The 14,853-nt window shown below is 37.9% G+C and overlaps 1 protein-coding gene across 3 annotated transcripts; it reads left to right on the forward strand.

The window, feature by feature from the left end:
- The first annotated feature begins 397 nt into the window (after positions 1-397).
- On the forward strand, positions 398-13,222 carry bel (belle). 3 transcript variants are annotated; one of them, XM_053745139.2, is made up of 14 exons: positions 398-617; positions 2,376-2,472; positions 3,106-3,309; positions 4,453-4,694; positions 4,910-5,053; positions 5,765-5,976; positions 6,204-6,332; positions 6,741-6,907; positions 7,363-7,550; positions 7,957-8,083; positions 8,586-8,738; positions 10,058-10,253; positions 10,753-10,925; positions 11,299-13,222. In XM_053745139.2, exons 1-14 carry the CDS (start codon positions 573-575, stop codon positions 11,394-11,396), a joined length of 2,175 nt encoding a protein of 724 aa, XP_053601114.1. In that variant the 5' UTR covers positions 398-572; the 3' UTR covers positions 11,397-13,222. The 3 variants fall into 3 exon arrangements, with proteins under 3 accessions (XP_053601114.1, XP_053601116.1, XP_053601115.1); XM_053745141.2 differs by having other exon boundaries at positions 3,106-3,285; XM_053745140.2 differs by lacking the exon at positions 398-617 and adding an exon at positions 895-1,034.
- The last annotated feature ends 1,631 nt before the right edge of the window (positions 13,223-14,853 follow it).

Below are 14,853 nucleotides of genomic sequence, written 5' to 3' on the forward strand. Positions count from 1 at the left end.
TTTAGTCTAAATTGCATAGTGGAACATCAGTGGAACAGATTCAAGGCCAAGAAAACTATTTAGATAGATACCAGAACCTACCAGACTAGTCTACAGATTTACATTTTCATAGAACTTCCTCAGCCCAATAATACAATGTCAAAAAAAATGTCAGCGCCATGGAATTAGTAGGTACTAGATCAGCGCTCTGTATTGTTTCTTTTCGTGTCATATCTAATACTCGCTCACATCTTTTTCTTGTATCTATATGGAAGAGCTATGGAATTGCTTTATAGCTTTTTCTGTCCACATAACAAATGTATTGACGGGTGAACAGAGAGACAAATGTGTAAATGCAGTAAGTTTAGAATGTCTTTGCCAAAACCTAATGTATGACGAATCATAGACAATTTATAGAAATTAAAAAGTCAGTGAGAACAAAAACTACGAATGAAAAGTGATTTCGGTGAGAAAAATTGAAGCCTTTTCATGTGATTTTGTGAATTTGTGTTTGTGCAAAATTCATTGTAGACTGTGTTTGTATAGTATTTTTGGAGCAAAGTTCCCAAAAAAACGTACCGCTTGGTAGTAATATGAGTAATGTTACCAACCAAAATGGAACAGGTCTAGAGCAGCAGGTCGGTACCTCATGTACATGCACTTTGTATTGATTTTTGTTGCATTGATTATATGAACATGTATAAATAGCATAAGATTATAAGTATCGTTAGAAGATCAGGAGTGGTCTAATTCATTGGAAGGTCATGAAATCTACTAATACTGATGAACAATATTTCGTTGCTTTACGTGTCTTGTACTGCCTAACCAACATGGCGACTTTGTTCTTCCACTATTATAGTATCAATGTAATTGCGAGACAAGTTTTGTTATAACTGAGCCACGATAAATTAGTGCGAAGTTCCACAGTGGTTTTCCGAATCTTCTGGTGAGGTCATTGTCACGCTTCAAATGCGTGTCATGGCGGGAGGATACTGCTATTTCGCAATTTATAAACATTAGTAATGGCACAACCTATGAATAACACTATGAGAATGGTACTTATCAATCATTCTAACATTATTCTTTGTTTGTTTGTTTGATTTTTATATATTGCTATTTCTGTAGCACCTACCTACATTTACCTATTTACTCACTTATTTGGTCATGCTTCCATGGTCATAGGCTTACATAGCCTCTTATTTCGATAAACTATGCATTAGTTTCTGCTTAGTTTAGCAGGTACCGGTTATTGTAATGTAAAAGATAATAATGTGATGTAAAATTAACAACCCAATCTAGTGTAACCCAAACATGAGTGTGGTTAGTCAATCAATAACCAAAGTGTGTAAGGCCAATTGAACACACAACCAAAATTAGGATTTTTGTAATTTTTCCTATGTATTTATAGGAAAAAATTTTTTTTAAAGAAAAGCATCTTTTTATTCTAATATTTAATGTTATAGGTTTATAATATTATTAATTTAAAGAAAGTCTGTCAGTCAATCTTTTACAGCATAAAGTGTTTAATTACTGATCCCAAGCTCAAACTTAGGGACACATGTGAACCTTTTTAGGTTGAGAACCATAATATCATCGGAAATTGTAAAAATCAAACATGAACTTTTTAAAGACTCATGGTGAACTAAAATCCACTTGTTAATCCTAACTAATATTATAAATGTGAAAGTAAGTTTGTTTGTTACCTCTTCACGCATTATCTACTGGACCAATCATTATTAAATTTACTACATATGATGTGGAATAAAACACATATGGCACTTTTTATCCCAAAATTCCCACAGGAGAGAATCCCCGGGGTGCAGCTAGTTGACTATTGTATGCAAATCTTATCACATTTTATGTCCCTGGAACTGTCATGCCTAAAAATCAGATAACAAATATAGTTACCTACTAATCCTAAAATGACAAACTTTGTGATTTACCATATATATTTAATACTAGCTTTTTACCGTGGCTTAGCCTGTATGAATTTGTCTATGAATGCGTAATAGACATGATTTTCATACATATTTCACTCCCTATTATAGTCTTTTGGGGTTTGATTTTTGAAAAAAAGTAGCCTATGTGTGAATGGGGTTCTTTGACTACATGCACCAAATTTCATCAAAATTGGTCCAGCTGTATAGCTGTGGAAATGGAACAGACAGACTGACTTTCACATTTATAATATTAAGTATGTTATACTTACATATTTTTATTAAATAAGCCACGTCTGTCTGTGAATGAAAAACTACACAATGAATTTTTGGACAATAGATAGTGTGATTTCTTAGGAAGATTCAGGTATAGAATTTATTATAGTTTACCTAAGCAAAGCCGAGATGGGCCACTATTCGTTTCTGATGTAAAAGCCTAAAACAAACATTCCCTTTTAGCTTGCTGGTCTGGACTTGCAGCCCCAGGCTCCTAAGAGTGCTGGCCGCTACATTCCCCCGCATCAGCGTAGGCAGTTGCAGGCCAACAACTCTCAAGGTGAGTTTTAAGTGCATAATGAATAAGTTTACCAACAAATAAAACCAACTAACATAACACAATTAAACCATAACTATATTATATATCTAGGTAATAATATTTTATAATTCTAATCAAAAATAATCTATTTGTTATATGTTTTTATAGTAATTAAGTAGTAATTTTTTAAATACTTTTTTATTTACTATATTAGTCACACTTACACTCCTAATGTCTAGGGGCAAAGCAAACCGTTCAGTAAGAAAGACAGGCGTTTCTTTAGTGCATTGTATTATTACTTGATGTATTGTAGGTTATACTTAGTTTATAGTATATAGGATCAATCCTAGTAGTTGGTGTGTATAATTTTAATAATGTTTCAAGGCTGAGAATCAGAATTAATGTATCCTGCTGAGCAATATAAATGGAGTGGCCTACCATTGCCTTCTCCATTTCACACACTAGCTGATAAATCATCTACTATAGTGAAGGTTTCTTCACGATGTTTTCATAATTTTGTTAATTCCGTCAAAACGGCTGAATTTGATGAATTTTGTTGTCAATGTCAATAAGTAATGTGTGACATCCTATTTGAATTTGAGTTATTATAGATTTCCTAGCATTTCAGAGTATAACAAAACTATTATTCTACAGGAGAGGAGTCTAAGCGCTCAAGCTTAGACGCTCGTCCTAACGACTCACGGGACAACCGTTCATCATTCGGAAATAACTCTAGAGGGAACGACCGTGGTGGTCGGCGCGACGACCGCGAGCGTGACCGCGACCGTGACTACGATCGCGGCTACGATTCGCGATACCCGCGCAGGGACCGCGGTACGTCACCATCCAGTCAAGATCGTACGTCTTTCATACTCTTTACGCTTCGCCATTTCTATTACTCTGGGTGGTGGTCATTTTGAGGTGCAATTTTAAATTATTTTAATGTCAATGTGAGCATTTTAATTATCTGTGATAAATGTCGTTTAGTGTCATAAATTATTGTTTTCATTCATAATTTTTTATCATTGAGAGAGGAGAGAGATAATTTATGGTCCTTTCCTTTGCTTAATTTATATCCGAATGAAAATTAGAATGGAAATTATAATTATCGATAAAAATTAAACAAAAAATATATTTAAGATCAAGAACTTTTAATTGATATGTCACACACATGATAAGTTTAGGAAACTTTTTTTCAATTAAGTATCATAAAAGTTTCTTGTCATCTTTGGGTCACAGACTTATATGTATTTGTACTAAATTTTAACTAATTTGGTTCAGTAATTTCAGGATTAACTAGCTGTGAAAGTCTGAAACATACAAGACAGACATACACAAGTGATTGTTTTATGGTTCCGTTTTGCATTAAAGGTTTTAAACTTTTTTTTTACATTTAAGTTACAGTTTAAAAAGTAAGAAATATGTGACTGAAAAAATAATAACACATTTCTTTTTGTACAACAAATTCATATTTTTCAAATTTGAATCACAGGATAATGAACTTCAACTTAAATACCAACTTTAAAATAAATTTAATACAAATTTCATATTTTGCATGCATCACTTCTGTTGCTTTTATGTAGATAGTTTTTTTTATTTGATCTTACATTTTCTCTGATTTATGATTTTTGAAGCATCTTGTATGACCATATTTTAATTTTATGTAGATCTATAGAGATTGGAATCCTCACACTACTTTGATGATATCATCAAACCATGACTTCTTAAGTGAGTCATGGTTTTAAATTTTAAAAGCTCTAATCATTATTTCCTGAATATTGCGTTAATAATGTCACCTTTAATTGAAATGATTTATTTTTTAAATATATTAGGCATTCATCATAAAAACTTACATGCCTGTTGAATGCAAGGCATACTCTTCCTCACTATTTTTTGTACGTCATTTTTCCATGTTTCAAGAAATAAATCATGTCATTAAACCAATGCCTTAACCGAATTAATGACCGCCTGCAAGCAAATTTCATTTTCATTTCAATTTAGGTCGTGATGCTGGATACCAAAATGGAGATTCAGAACGCTGGGCCGAGCCCAGCTGGCCAGACCGAAAGGGGACATCGGGTGGCCGAGAGAAGGACAGAGAGCCTCCGCGACGTGACGAGGAGGCGCTGGAGCCCCCACAGCCGCGCAACGACCGCTGGAAGGAGCCGGAGCCCCGCGTTGAGGAACGCAACTCCCGCTGGGCATCAGACGACGTTCGTCGCACCGCATCTCGTCGCGATGAGGTTTTCATGTTTTCGATATTTCATTGTCAGTTTAAGACAAATTTTAATGCAGATTGCATTCAAGTTCGAGAAAGAGATATGCGGCATCTGCTGTCTACAAATTTCAAAACGGAATTAGCCTTAACATGGTAGCCCCATAGTTAATCTCTGATGAATTTATTATATATAGCTTTTTTTCCATATATGGTAAAATACAAATCGATATTTTTATATAGAACGACTGGACAATCCCGCTATCTCGCGACGAGCGGCAGGAGTTGGAGCTCTTTGGCACTGGCAACACAGGCATCAACTTCTCCAAATATGAGGATATACCGGTTGAGGCCAGCGGAGAACGCGTACCGGACTACATTACAAGCGTAAGTTCAATTAGCAAGTTATTTCCCCGTACGGGTCTCTTAACTAAGGGTCATCCATCATGTTGTCTGTGTGACATGCCAAAAAGCACTTGCACCTGATGTAATGGTCCCACTGTTATGACTATAAAAACAGCAAAACATATAAACAGAACAGACAAATAAAATTGGTGGGCTCCCCAATGCAGAGTCTGTAAAATTGCTATTATTTCTACATAGTAATCAATAGGTTTAGAACTTTAAATTAGTGGAATAGACACAGTATATTATATACACATGATTTCGAATGTTGCCTTGCCGCCAATAGAAGCATGCTCGGCATCGTCATTCGACGCAAATAATTTTGTTGAGATGATATTATAAACCCAGTAACATAAATATATCTCTAGATATTAGAACTGGGCCATATTAATTTTATGATTATATACAAACCTGTTTCTGTATTAAAAATAGGTTTTATTTCATGAGATAATTTGACCAATGTTGTATTTGATTTTTACAATGTAATTTTAAATAAACATTTGTAACATATTTTTAAAGTGAACATTGTGAAGTGAAATACAAAAATTGTGTGGATGAATGTGTATAACATTTTCGTGTTAAACTATATAAACTGAGTGAAACATAATTCATTCATTCATTCAAATTCTAGTTATATTTTATCCTGTAACCTTTTATATTTTTTAATAAATAATTTTTATTTTATTGTCATAGTTTGAGGACGTTAACCTGACGGAAATAATGCGTTCGAACATTGCGCTCGCGCGATACGACAAGCCGACGCCGGTGCAGAAGTACGCGATTCCCATAGTGCTGGGCCACCGCGACGTGATGGCCTGCGCGCAAACCGGCTCCGGCAAGACGGCCGCCTTCCTCGTGCCCATACTCAACCAGATCTACGAGGCGGGACCCGTCAAACATATGGGGTAACTATGGACATATATTGGACCCAGCAGTGGGTCACGGAGAGCTGCAGATGATGGACAATATATTGACTTGAAAAAAATCTGCCGTTTCGTGTAAAACTTGAAGTTCATGTGAAAATTTTGATGACCGAAATTATTTTGAGGTTACTATAGTATCGTAATGGAAATTACGCGTTAAACTGTAAACACGATGTCTCAACATCATACAAAGAATTATTTTCCCGCAGGCCATACCAAAGGCGCAGCAAGCAATATCCGCTGGGTCTGGTGCTGGCGCCGACCCGCGAGCTCGCCACTCAGATTTACGACGAGGCCCGCAAGTTCGCCTACCGCTCCCGAGTGCGCCCATGTGTCGTGTGAGTAGGATCTATTTAAAAGCTTTTATCTCAGTTCAATGAGATTCATCGAACTTACTACGGGGCTAACTCAATCTGTGTGATTTGTTCATACAGTTGTTCGACGGCCTTGTTAAAGCTATAACAGCTGCAATCTTGCAATTCAATTTTGGTGATCCATTGATTGATTGATTGATTGATGATTTGATGAGATTATTATTTGGTATGCCAAATACGGGCTCCGAGGTTTATGAGGCACGTCAAACTTTGGGTTTATGTTGTACTCACTACACACCCAAAACTCTTGAGAAAGCCTGTGTGAATATCAGAATGTCACCTGTTACAATAGACCTCCAAATCTGCATTCGTATGTTGATTTTAAGACTGCTAGTGGCTTGTCCAACTAACACAAATGTGACTATTCTTCAGGTATGGCGGGTCTCCCATCCACGAGCAAATCCGCGAGCTGGAGCGCGGCTGCCACCTGCTGGTGGCGACGCCGGGGCGGCTGGTGGACATGCTGGCGCGCGGCCGCGTGGCGCTCGACCACTGCCGGCATCTCGTGCTGGACGAGGCTGACCGCATGCTGGACATGGGTGAGTGGCCAGCTCAGCGCAACCAAGTCTAACAGTGTCTGCTCTCATGCTGCAAAATTGGTGAATTATTGGTGAAGAACAGAAAATTGTCCATAATAAAAGTTGGGGACTAGGAGTTGTAATATACCAACAGAAAAAAAATCTACACAACTTTCTATGGCTATATATCTAAAATAGAGGGAGAGGTCGAGAGTGAAATAAATATTGCGCGTCTTACTCGCCTTTCGCCCTGCCCGTGGCCGCGAATGCATAGGAGAAGTCTAGCCTACTTGACAAGTCAAGTAATCAAAATAAATGAGTGCGCGAGTCTCCTGTTCACTGACAACACTAGGTCTTTATCAACCAATGTCTTGACCATTCTATTTGGTATTGCAATGAAGTTCGTTTAAGATTTTTCTTCACTTTCTTGACAGCCGGCCTTAATAAATTAGGAAAAACTAAATTTGTAATTTCAGGTTTCGAGCCCCAGATCCGCAAGATCGTGGAAAGCCACACGATGCCGAAGACCGGCGAACGGCAGACGCTCATGTTCTCCGCGACCTTCCCCAAGCAGATCCAAGTGCTGGCGCAGGACTTCTTGCACAACTACGTGTTCCTTGCGGTCGGACGCGTCGGCTCCACGTCTGAGAATATCACTCAGAAGGTAATATACTGTCTCACATAAAAACTTCCATGGGTACAAATAACTTTTTTGTTTTCATAGAAAGAAAGAACAAAATATGATTTCAACTGAAAAACTTATTTCAGTCAGTCAGTAATGTCATCATATCGTCTTTGTTTTATTGTTCGCATAACTGTGGCTCATGGAGAATTTCTGTTACTTTGTGCAATATTAGTTTCATAATTTCAGGAAATTGTATTGACAGACATTATTTTTAAGTATTGACTGATATCCTTTTTCTTTGACATTTAATAATGTTAAATAATGTTAAAATAATGTTAAATGCAAACAGTATCCAATAAAAATAAGTACAAGGGATTTTATTTTTAAAAAATCTAATAGACCCATATGAGATGTTTGTGATGTAAGAATATTGATAATGTTGCAGGTGGTGTGGGTGGAGGAGTGCGACAAGCGTTCCTTCCTGCTGGACCTGCTTAACGCGTCCAACCTGATGCAGACTGCGCGTCCCGAGGAGGACCAACTCATTCTTGTGTTCGTAGAAACTAAAAAAGGTAAGTGTTGTTTTTAAGTGTTATGTATATTTATGTCGCTCACCTTTAATCACTTTTCATAAGAATGGGAGCTAATGCTAGCCAATATTGCAAAACGAAATTTTGAAAAACGTCAAATTTAGTTTGAAAACGAACCTTTCACAACATCAGTGTATTCCTAGCGCGTATACATTGTCATTAACCCATTTAATGGTATACAGGATATCTTATAACTTCAATATTAATTAGGATTTAAACATATTAAAACAAAGTAGCGGTTTTTTGTAGTAAAAGTGGTGAAATTATTTAGAAAATGATATTTCCAAATCAGTAGATTAGTGTCTACTAATTATTCACTGAAGATGTCATGAGCAAGGTTTATCAAAATGCTATCAGGCTAGGTTATATTGATTGAAAAAGTCAAAAAGCTTTTATATATGGGGCTTTCGGTCGTCACAGCAACAAATGACTAAAGGAAGATACTTATATAAATGATAGTTGAAGCAAGCGTATCTACTATCAGGTGCGGACCAGCTGGAGGAGTACCTGGACACGCAGGGCTACCCGGTGACGTCCATCCACGGCGACCGCACGCAGCGCGAGCGCGAGGAGGCGCTGCGCCGCTTCCGCACCGGGCAGACGCCCATCCTCGTCGCCACCGCCGTCGCCGCCAGGGGTAAACTCATGCTTCTATGCATTCATCATTAGATACTCTTTTAGCGTCACCATCATCAATTCAAACACTTTTTACCGCAATTGTTACCGATTTCCTTCAATTTGTAGAGAAAACTAAAGAAATACTACAGGAGAACGCTACATTAGATTTATTATAATACTATAGTTTTGCATTATACAAAATGTAGTCATAAGGGGCCACCGTTTTTTTTTAGTAAATTGTGCAACTGTGTCTAATAGTAAACTATATACAAATTACAAAACTATAACATGTTCTAATAAAATCATTTATCTAATGTAGCATAATTCGTAGTATCTCTTTGTTAGTTTTCGCTAGTAAATACAAGAAATTAATAAACGTGTGATGATAACTAACGTTACCGTTAGTTAAAGGTTAGTTTTGTACACACGCGCACGATGCAAAGGTCAAAATGTTGTCTGAAAACTAACCTTTCAGAACACCAGCTCTCATAGCAGCGCATTGGCTTTATCCTCTACTACATATTACCTCGATTTTATTTATTTATTATTTATTTACAAGTTTAAGTACACAAAATATGATATAGGATATACACACGTACAAATCTGTACGCTTATTTCTAAAGATATCTCTTTCAAATTGATTTTAAACGCGAAAATTTTTAAAGTTCCCTTTAAATTCAAATAATAATAATAAAGGCACATTTGTTCATAAATTTCGATAAAGACATTGTCTACTTTTAACTTTTTGATTAATCTATCATGCATAAACCACGACAATTTGTCGCTCGAGTATAAATTTCGAATGCGATATATTTACAGGAGATCTGCGAGCGAGTTATGAGCTCAGCGCGGCCTCACAGGAGTTATAGTGGTAACCCGCGCTAACTTCTCCGAAATAGACTTCAAATACATGTCTTGACGTTGTACATACGTTGTATAAAGAATTATTATTAAAATTTACGGTTCACCAAAAGTTAGGTAACCTGATTTTGGTGAGACCACAGATTTTAAAATAGCGCTCCTTTTTTGTTATATCTGCCTGTAACTTGTAGGTATAATGAGAAGTCATCAGTCAGAGTGATGATGATAAACACCGTATCTTGCCATCTTTCATCTGCTTCATTTTCATTAAATGTTCAGTGGTGCCCGATGTCGACCCTTTTGGAGAGTAAAATTGTTGCTTATGTATTATAATATTCACAGATCATATTTATGAACGAATTGTAACTTGAATAATTTAGTAGCGGTTATTCCTTCCTGTTATTATATATGTGGTCACCATGCCTGCATCATTATTCACGACAAAACATGTTTTTTTTAAATAAATAAAACTTGCAGGTCTGGACATCCCGCACGTGCGCCACGTGATCAACTTCGACCTGCCGTCGGACGTGGAGGAGTACGTGCACAGGATCGGGCGCACCGGGCGCATGGGGAACCTGGGCGTCGCCACCTCCTTCTTCAACGACACCAACCGCGGCCTCGCGCGCGACCTCGTCGAGTTGCTTGTTGAGGCCAAGCAGGACGTGCCTAAGTGAGTATAATGCTGTGTTAGAAAAAGAGAAGAAGCGTTCCATTACATCTTTGCATGTTGTAAAGAAATTAATTAATGTTTGGAAATAAATTAAGTTACAATTAAGCTGGCGTTATGGAGAGGTTACCTGCGCAAGATGGCGTAATTTCACAAACAAGTACACAAAATTTGCCGTACGGTGTTATTCAAAAGTATAGATTTTTGGTTGTCTGCGGCCTATACGTACAGGTACACCGCAACATATGGCCGGCTTAAGTTTACAAATACGATACGATTTGTCTCTTTCAGACGTACAATGCACTGGCTTGGGCGATTAAAAATTTATCAAATACTGTTGAACATTTTAAAGTTTTGATTGGTTATCAATAAACTGGATGAAGATGATTTAAGTTTTTAGTAAATAGCATATGACTCGATATGTCTTCAAGGTTCAAGGCTCACCTGTCCTAAGTTTACAGACTTAGAGACAAGTAGTTAATAACTTTGGTATGTGATCCAGTTGGCTGACGAGCACGGCGGCTGACGGTCGCCTGGGCGGCGGCGGGCGGCGGGCGGGGTCGCGGTCGGGTGGGGGTGCGCGGTTCGGAGGTGGCGGCGCCTTTGGCGCCCGCGACTTCCGCACACAGCCGCGCCAGGCGCCGCGCTCCGCTGGACCCGGCTCCATGGGCTCAGGTAAATGTTTTCCTAGCGTAGTGTTGCTATAAAATTAGTAATTTTTAATATATGGCTCCATCGTCCATCTAAACGATTATTTTGCAAGGTTGAGAAGTCCACTCTGATTATCACTAAGATTTATCATCAGATAACAATTCAACAGCAGAAATTGACCAGTATCCAAGAACAAGAGAAACCTAAAACATCAGAGACTGGAAGGTATCTGAATGACCGGATCATTTTGCATCTACGGCATTTTGGATTTTGAACGCTATCGTATCGACGTCAAAATTTATAATTATTTCTTCTTCGTGATTGTCGATAACGAAACTCGCTAGACCTCGTGTAACTGTATTAAATATCCCCGTATTTATCTTGTATGTATTTGTAGGTTACGGCGGCTACGGCGGCGGGTCGTACGGCGGCAACTACGGCGGGTCGTACGGCGGCGGCCAGAGCAGCGGCGGCCCCGACTGGTGGGACTCCTAGACACGCCCCTCCCGCGCCCGCCTCTCCACCTCACCCCGCCCACACCTCCGCCGATAGAACATACTTCGATCCTCTCAGTCTCCACGTAAACTCTGTTTCGACGCCGCCGGAAAATCGGACGATGACCCCCAAATGCTTGTGTCTCTCTGTCGTAGAAAATAGGTGTCGCAATACAATGGCGGTCAATGGACTTGTGAAAACTTCATGCTATGTATTATATTTTTTACTTGTCCGCTTTTCCACCAGCGTTAGAAACAGATTTTAGAGCAAATTACTAAATGTTATGGATAAGTCTCTGAACTTATATTTATTCACACGTATGGCGCTTTCCCAGTCATGGCGTTCCTCTATTTCAATTGACAAGATCGAGTATGCTCTACCGACTCGGGCCAATACCACTGGATGCAACACTTGACTATTTTAGTCGATTCTTTGACATATATATTTTTTTGTAAATCCTTTATTGTACATAAATGAAGTGACATACACAACGGAGTTGCATAAACATTTTATAAAGTTTACTAAGTCACATGGTGACCCATTTGTTTGTTTGTGCATTGAGTCCAGCGATATCCTCGTTTGAAAATATTTAAATGAATAATATTTTTACCTATTTCTGAAAATCGATCACGTTGCGTATATTCTGCAAAAAAGTATTAACCTATGATTTTGAATAACAAATTTATCTCAAAAGAGGGTACCGCTAAGCTTATGGAAACCTTTTAAATTTTAAATACATTTCCACAAGCCAAACCTAAAAATCACATAGTCAAGAAGTGTCACGTATTGTATGTCAAGCTTATAATATGAAAGAGTTTATTTCCAGTGAAATACTTTATTAGTTTTAACTTATAATTTTCCTAGGACGATACGATCTCTTGATGCGTTTATTGCGCTATAAAGATGAGGCTAGTGTTACCTCTGGGGCGACCAGTGGTCTTAGTCTTAGCTTAAACGAGAGAACCTTGAGAAATTTGCTGTGGCCACCGACGGCGACTTCCTTATCATGTATACTTAACGATGTTGTTGCCTTTTTATTTGGCCCATTCGATGAATGGTAGCGATGTTCCTCGTGAACGTTAGTCTTAAGTAGCCATAGCATACGTTAGTTGACTCGCCGTGTTTAGTGGCGCGATCGGCGAATGGTCCTAGTTTAATTTTTAATTCGCGAACTGAGAATCGGACTGAAATTGCCCCGTGATTATTTGATACGATAATGTTAATTGATGGAGAGCGGTGCGACTGAGAGATGCGAGGGCGGGTTCGGCGCCGAATCTCATGCACGCGCCGGCCCGCGGTTATGTTTCTTAATGTTTACATAGTTTCACCATGGGCATGCTTTTAACAAATGTCTGTGAATATACCGCGAAGCCCACGGCTCGCGATCATTAGTGGAGTTAACGTTAGAGTAAATTATGATTATGACAATCACCCGTTTCGTTCGCGTCACTCCCGCCGTGACACACACCCGTTTTATCATTTTAGTATCTATTATGTGAGGTAGTCGATTAATATAGAAATATTTTTGATGTTCGATCTGTATCGTGATTACTTAATGAATGATGTAATGTGTATTTTCGAATTTCTATTTTCTGGTCTCATTGCTGACTCGTTCCTGACACTGGAATTTTGAAGCATTTACGCACTCTTAAAATCGATGTAGCTATTGATGAAGTAGATTTAGAAATTGAAAAGTACCGATACAGTATCATAGTAATAACTAATAACTAAATTATCTCCGTAGAAATCCAATATGTAACATCTGTCATCAACGTGGTCTATAATTTGAATGTGAATTTACCAATAAAAAAATTAAAGAAACGAGATCAACGGGTTTTTATTTGTATATCTACCTACTATCCTGTTTGCTCTTATAATAATGCAGTGCATTACTCTCATTTTTGTTAACGTTAAAATTAAATCACATTCAAAAATAAAATCTTCATCTAATCGTCACGGAACACAGAAAACATGGAAGTGTTTATAGTGTGTGAAATTTACTACAGTAAAGGCACAGGTTTGTGTGGCCAGCAAGATAGCAAGGCGTGTGCCTCGGCCAATATAACAATGGTTATGTACTTATTTATACCTAACTAGCTGCGTCCCGGGGTTTTACTCTCGTGGGAACTACTATTCCAGGTTATATTCTACCCGTGTACCAAATTTCAAAAGAGTAACAAACATACATACACACACACATCCTTACAAACTTTCTCATGTATAGTAACTACCGAATTCTTTATATACCTATATCTAGCATTATTAGTTTTCGCTAAACTGCTAAAAATTTTATGGTGGCGTTATAGAATAGGGAGCATATAGTTAAGAGGGCTCTTAACTATATGAATAAACTAAAAAAATAATGACATTTCAAGCTCTATTTTAATATAGGTATTTAATAATATGGCATTTTAGCTCTATTTTAATATAGGTATTCATAATAAATTTGTACCTAAGATGTAGATATTTCTGTAACTATAAAGCCAGTTTGAGTCGTAAATCAACAGTTTTATTACGCACACAAATCAGGAATATTTATAACGGGTACTAAATAGACAGTGGTAACACCTCGTCGATGTAGTTTTAATATATAATGCAGATCATGTACTGACGCAAAACATGATTACAATCTCAATTATTCAATGTTACGTTCGGTTCCTAGTGCGCTTGTCGCTCGCTCTTGTCAAATAGCAGCGGGCGCCTATGTTCATCTCGTGTCTTTCAGATTTCATTATTATTAATTTATCTCATCGATTACGGCCAGTAATGGCCAACGGCTTATTGAATGCGTCTTTTTGTGGCGCCTTTTTATTTGGTTGGAGCATTGGAGATCGCGTCTAGAGCGGCCGGGGCCCCGCCGCGCTGGCATCCGCGGAATGCCTAAAAGGTGACTCGTGGATAAATTACGGACATTTCTTCCATTTTAACGATTCCCTTTATTATTTAATTTATTTTTATTGTATGTTACACATTTGGCTTGTAACAATGTTTGTTTTTGGGCCTCATTAGCATAAAGCTCACGCTGCGATGAGAAAAAAAAAAACGGACCCGCAGCCATTTGATTTCTAGATAGGTTTTATCTCATAACGGCTGGTATTTGTAGAGGGCCCGTGTCTAATAAAAGAGATAGCGGGATGTCTCAATTCTGAGGTAATTTGTCGGGTTTTTATCGCGACTTGTGACATAATAAAACAATTAATTTATTGTCGCCGAGGAAGTTGATCCGATCGGAACAGCGCGCGCCGCTGGACGCTAATAGATACTTTTATGTAAGAGGTAATTTTTATTAATTGCTCGTTGATGGAGTGGCCGGGAGATCGTTAACTTATTATATTTCATGCGGGATCGGTAACTTCAGCTATACAAATTAATATAACTATCAATATGTCTAATGCAATAGATGTACCTAAGTATTTCCAACACTGATTGCCTTGCCTGTTTGTTAAAAATAAAAAAG

The sequence above is a fragment of the Plodia interpunctella genome, chromosome 5 (assembly GCF_027563975.2).
Source record: "Plodia interpunctella isolate USDA-ARS_2022_Savannah chromosome 5, ilPloInte3.2, whole genome shotgun sequence".
Taxonomy (NCBI): domain Eukaryota; kingdom Metazoa; phylum Arthropoda; class Insecta; order Lepidoptera; family Pyralidae; genus Plodia; species Plodia interpunctella.

What these genes read in the sequence shown, in the direction of transcription:
- bel (XM_053745139.2), top strand. Translation starts at nt 573, where the DNA reads ATGAGTAATGTTACCAACCAAAATGGAACAGGTCTAGAGCAGCAG. An exon ending in GAACAGGTCTAGAGCAGCAG is followed by an intron (nt 618 to 2,375) that starts GTCGGTACCTCA and finishes ATTCCCTTTTAG; the next exon opens with CTTGCTGGTCTGGACTTGCA. An exon ending in CCGCATCTCGTCGCGATGAG is followed by an intron (nt 4,695 to 4,909) that starts GTTTTCATGTTT and finishes ATTTTTATATAG; the next exon opens with AACGACTGGACAATCCCGCT.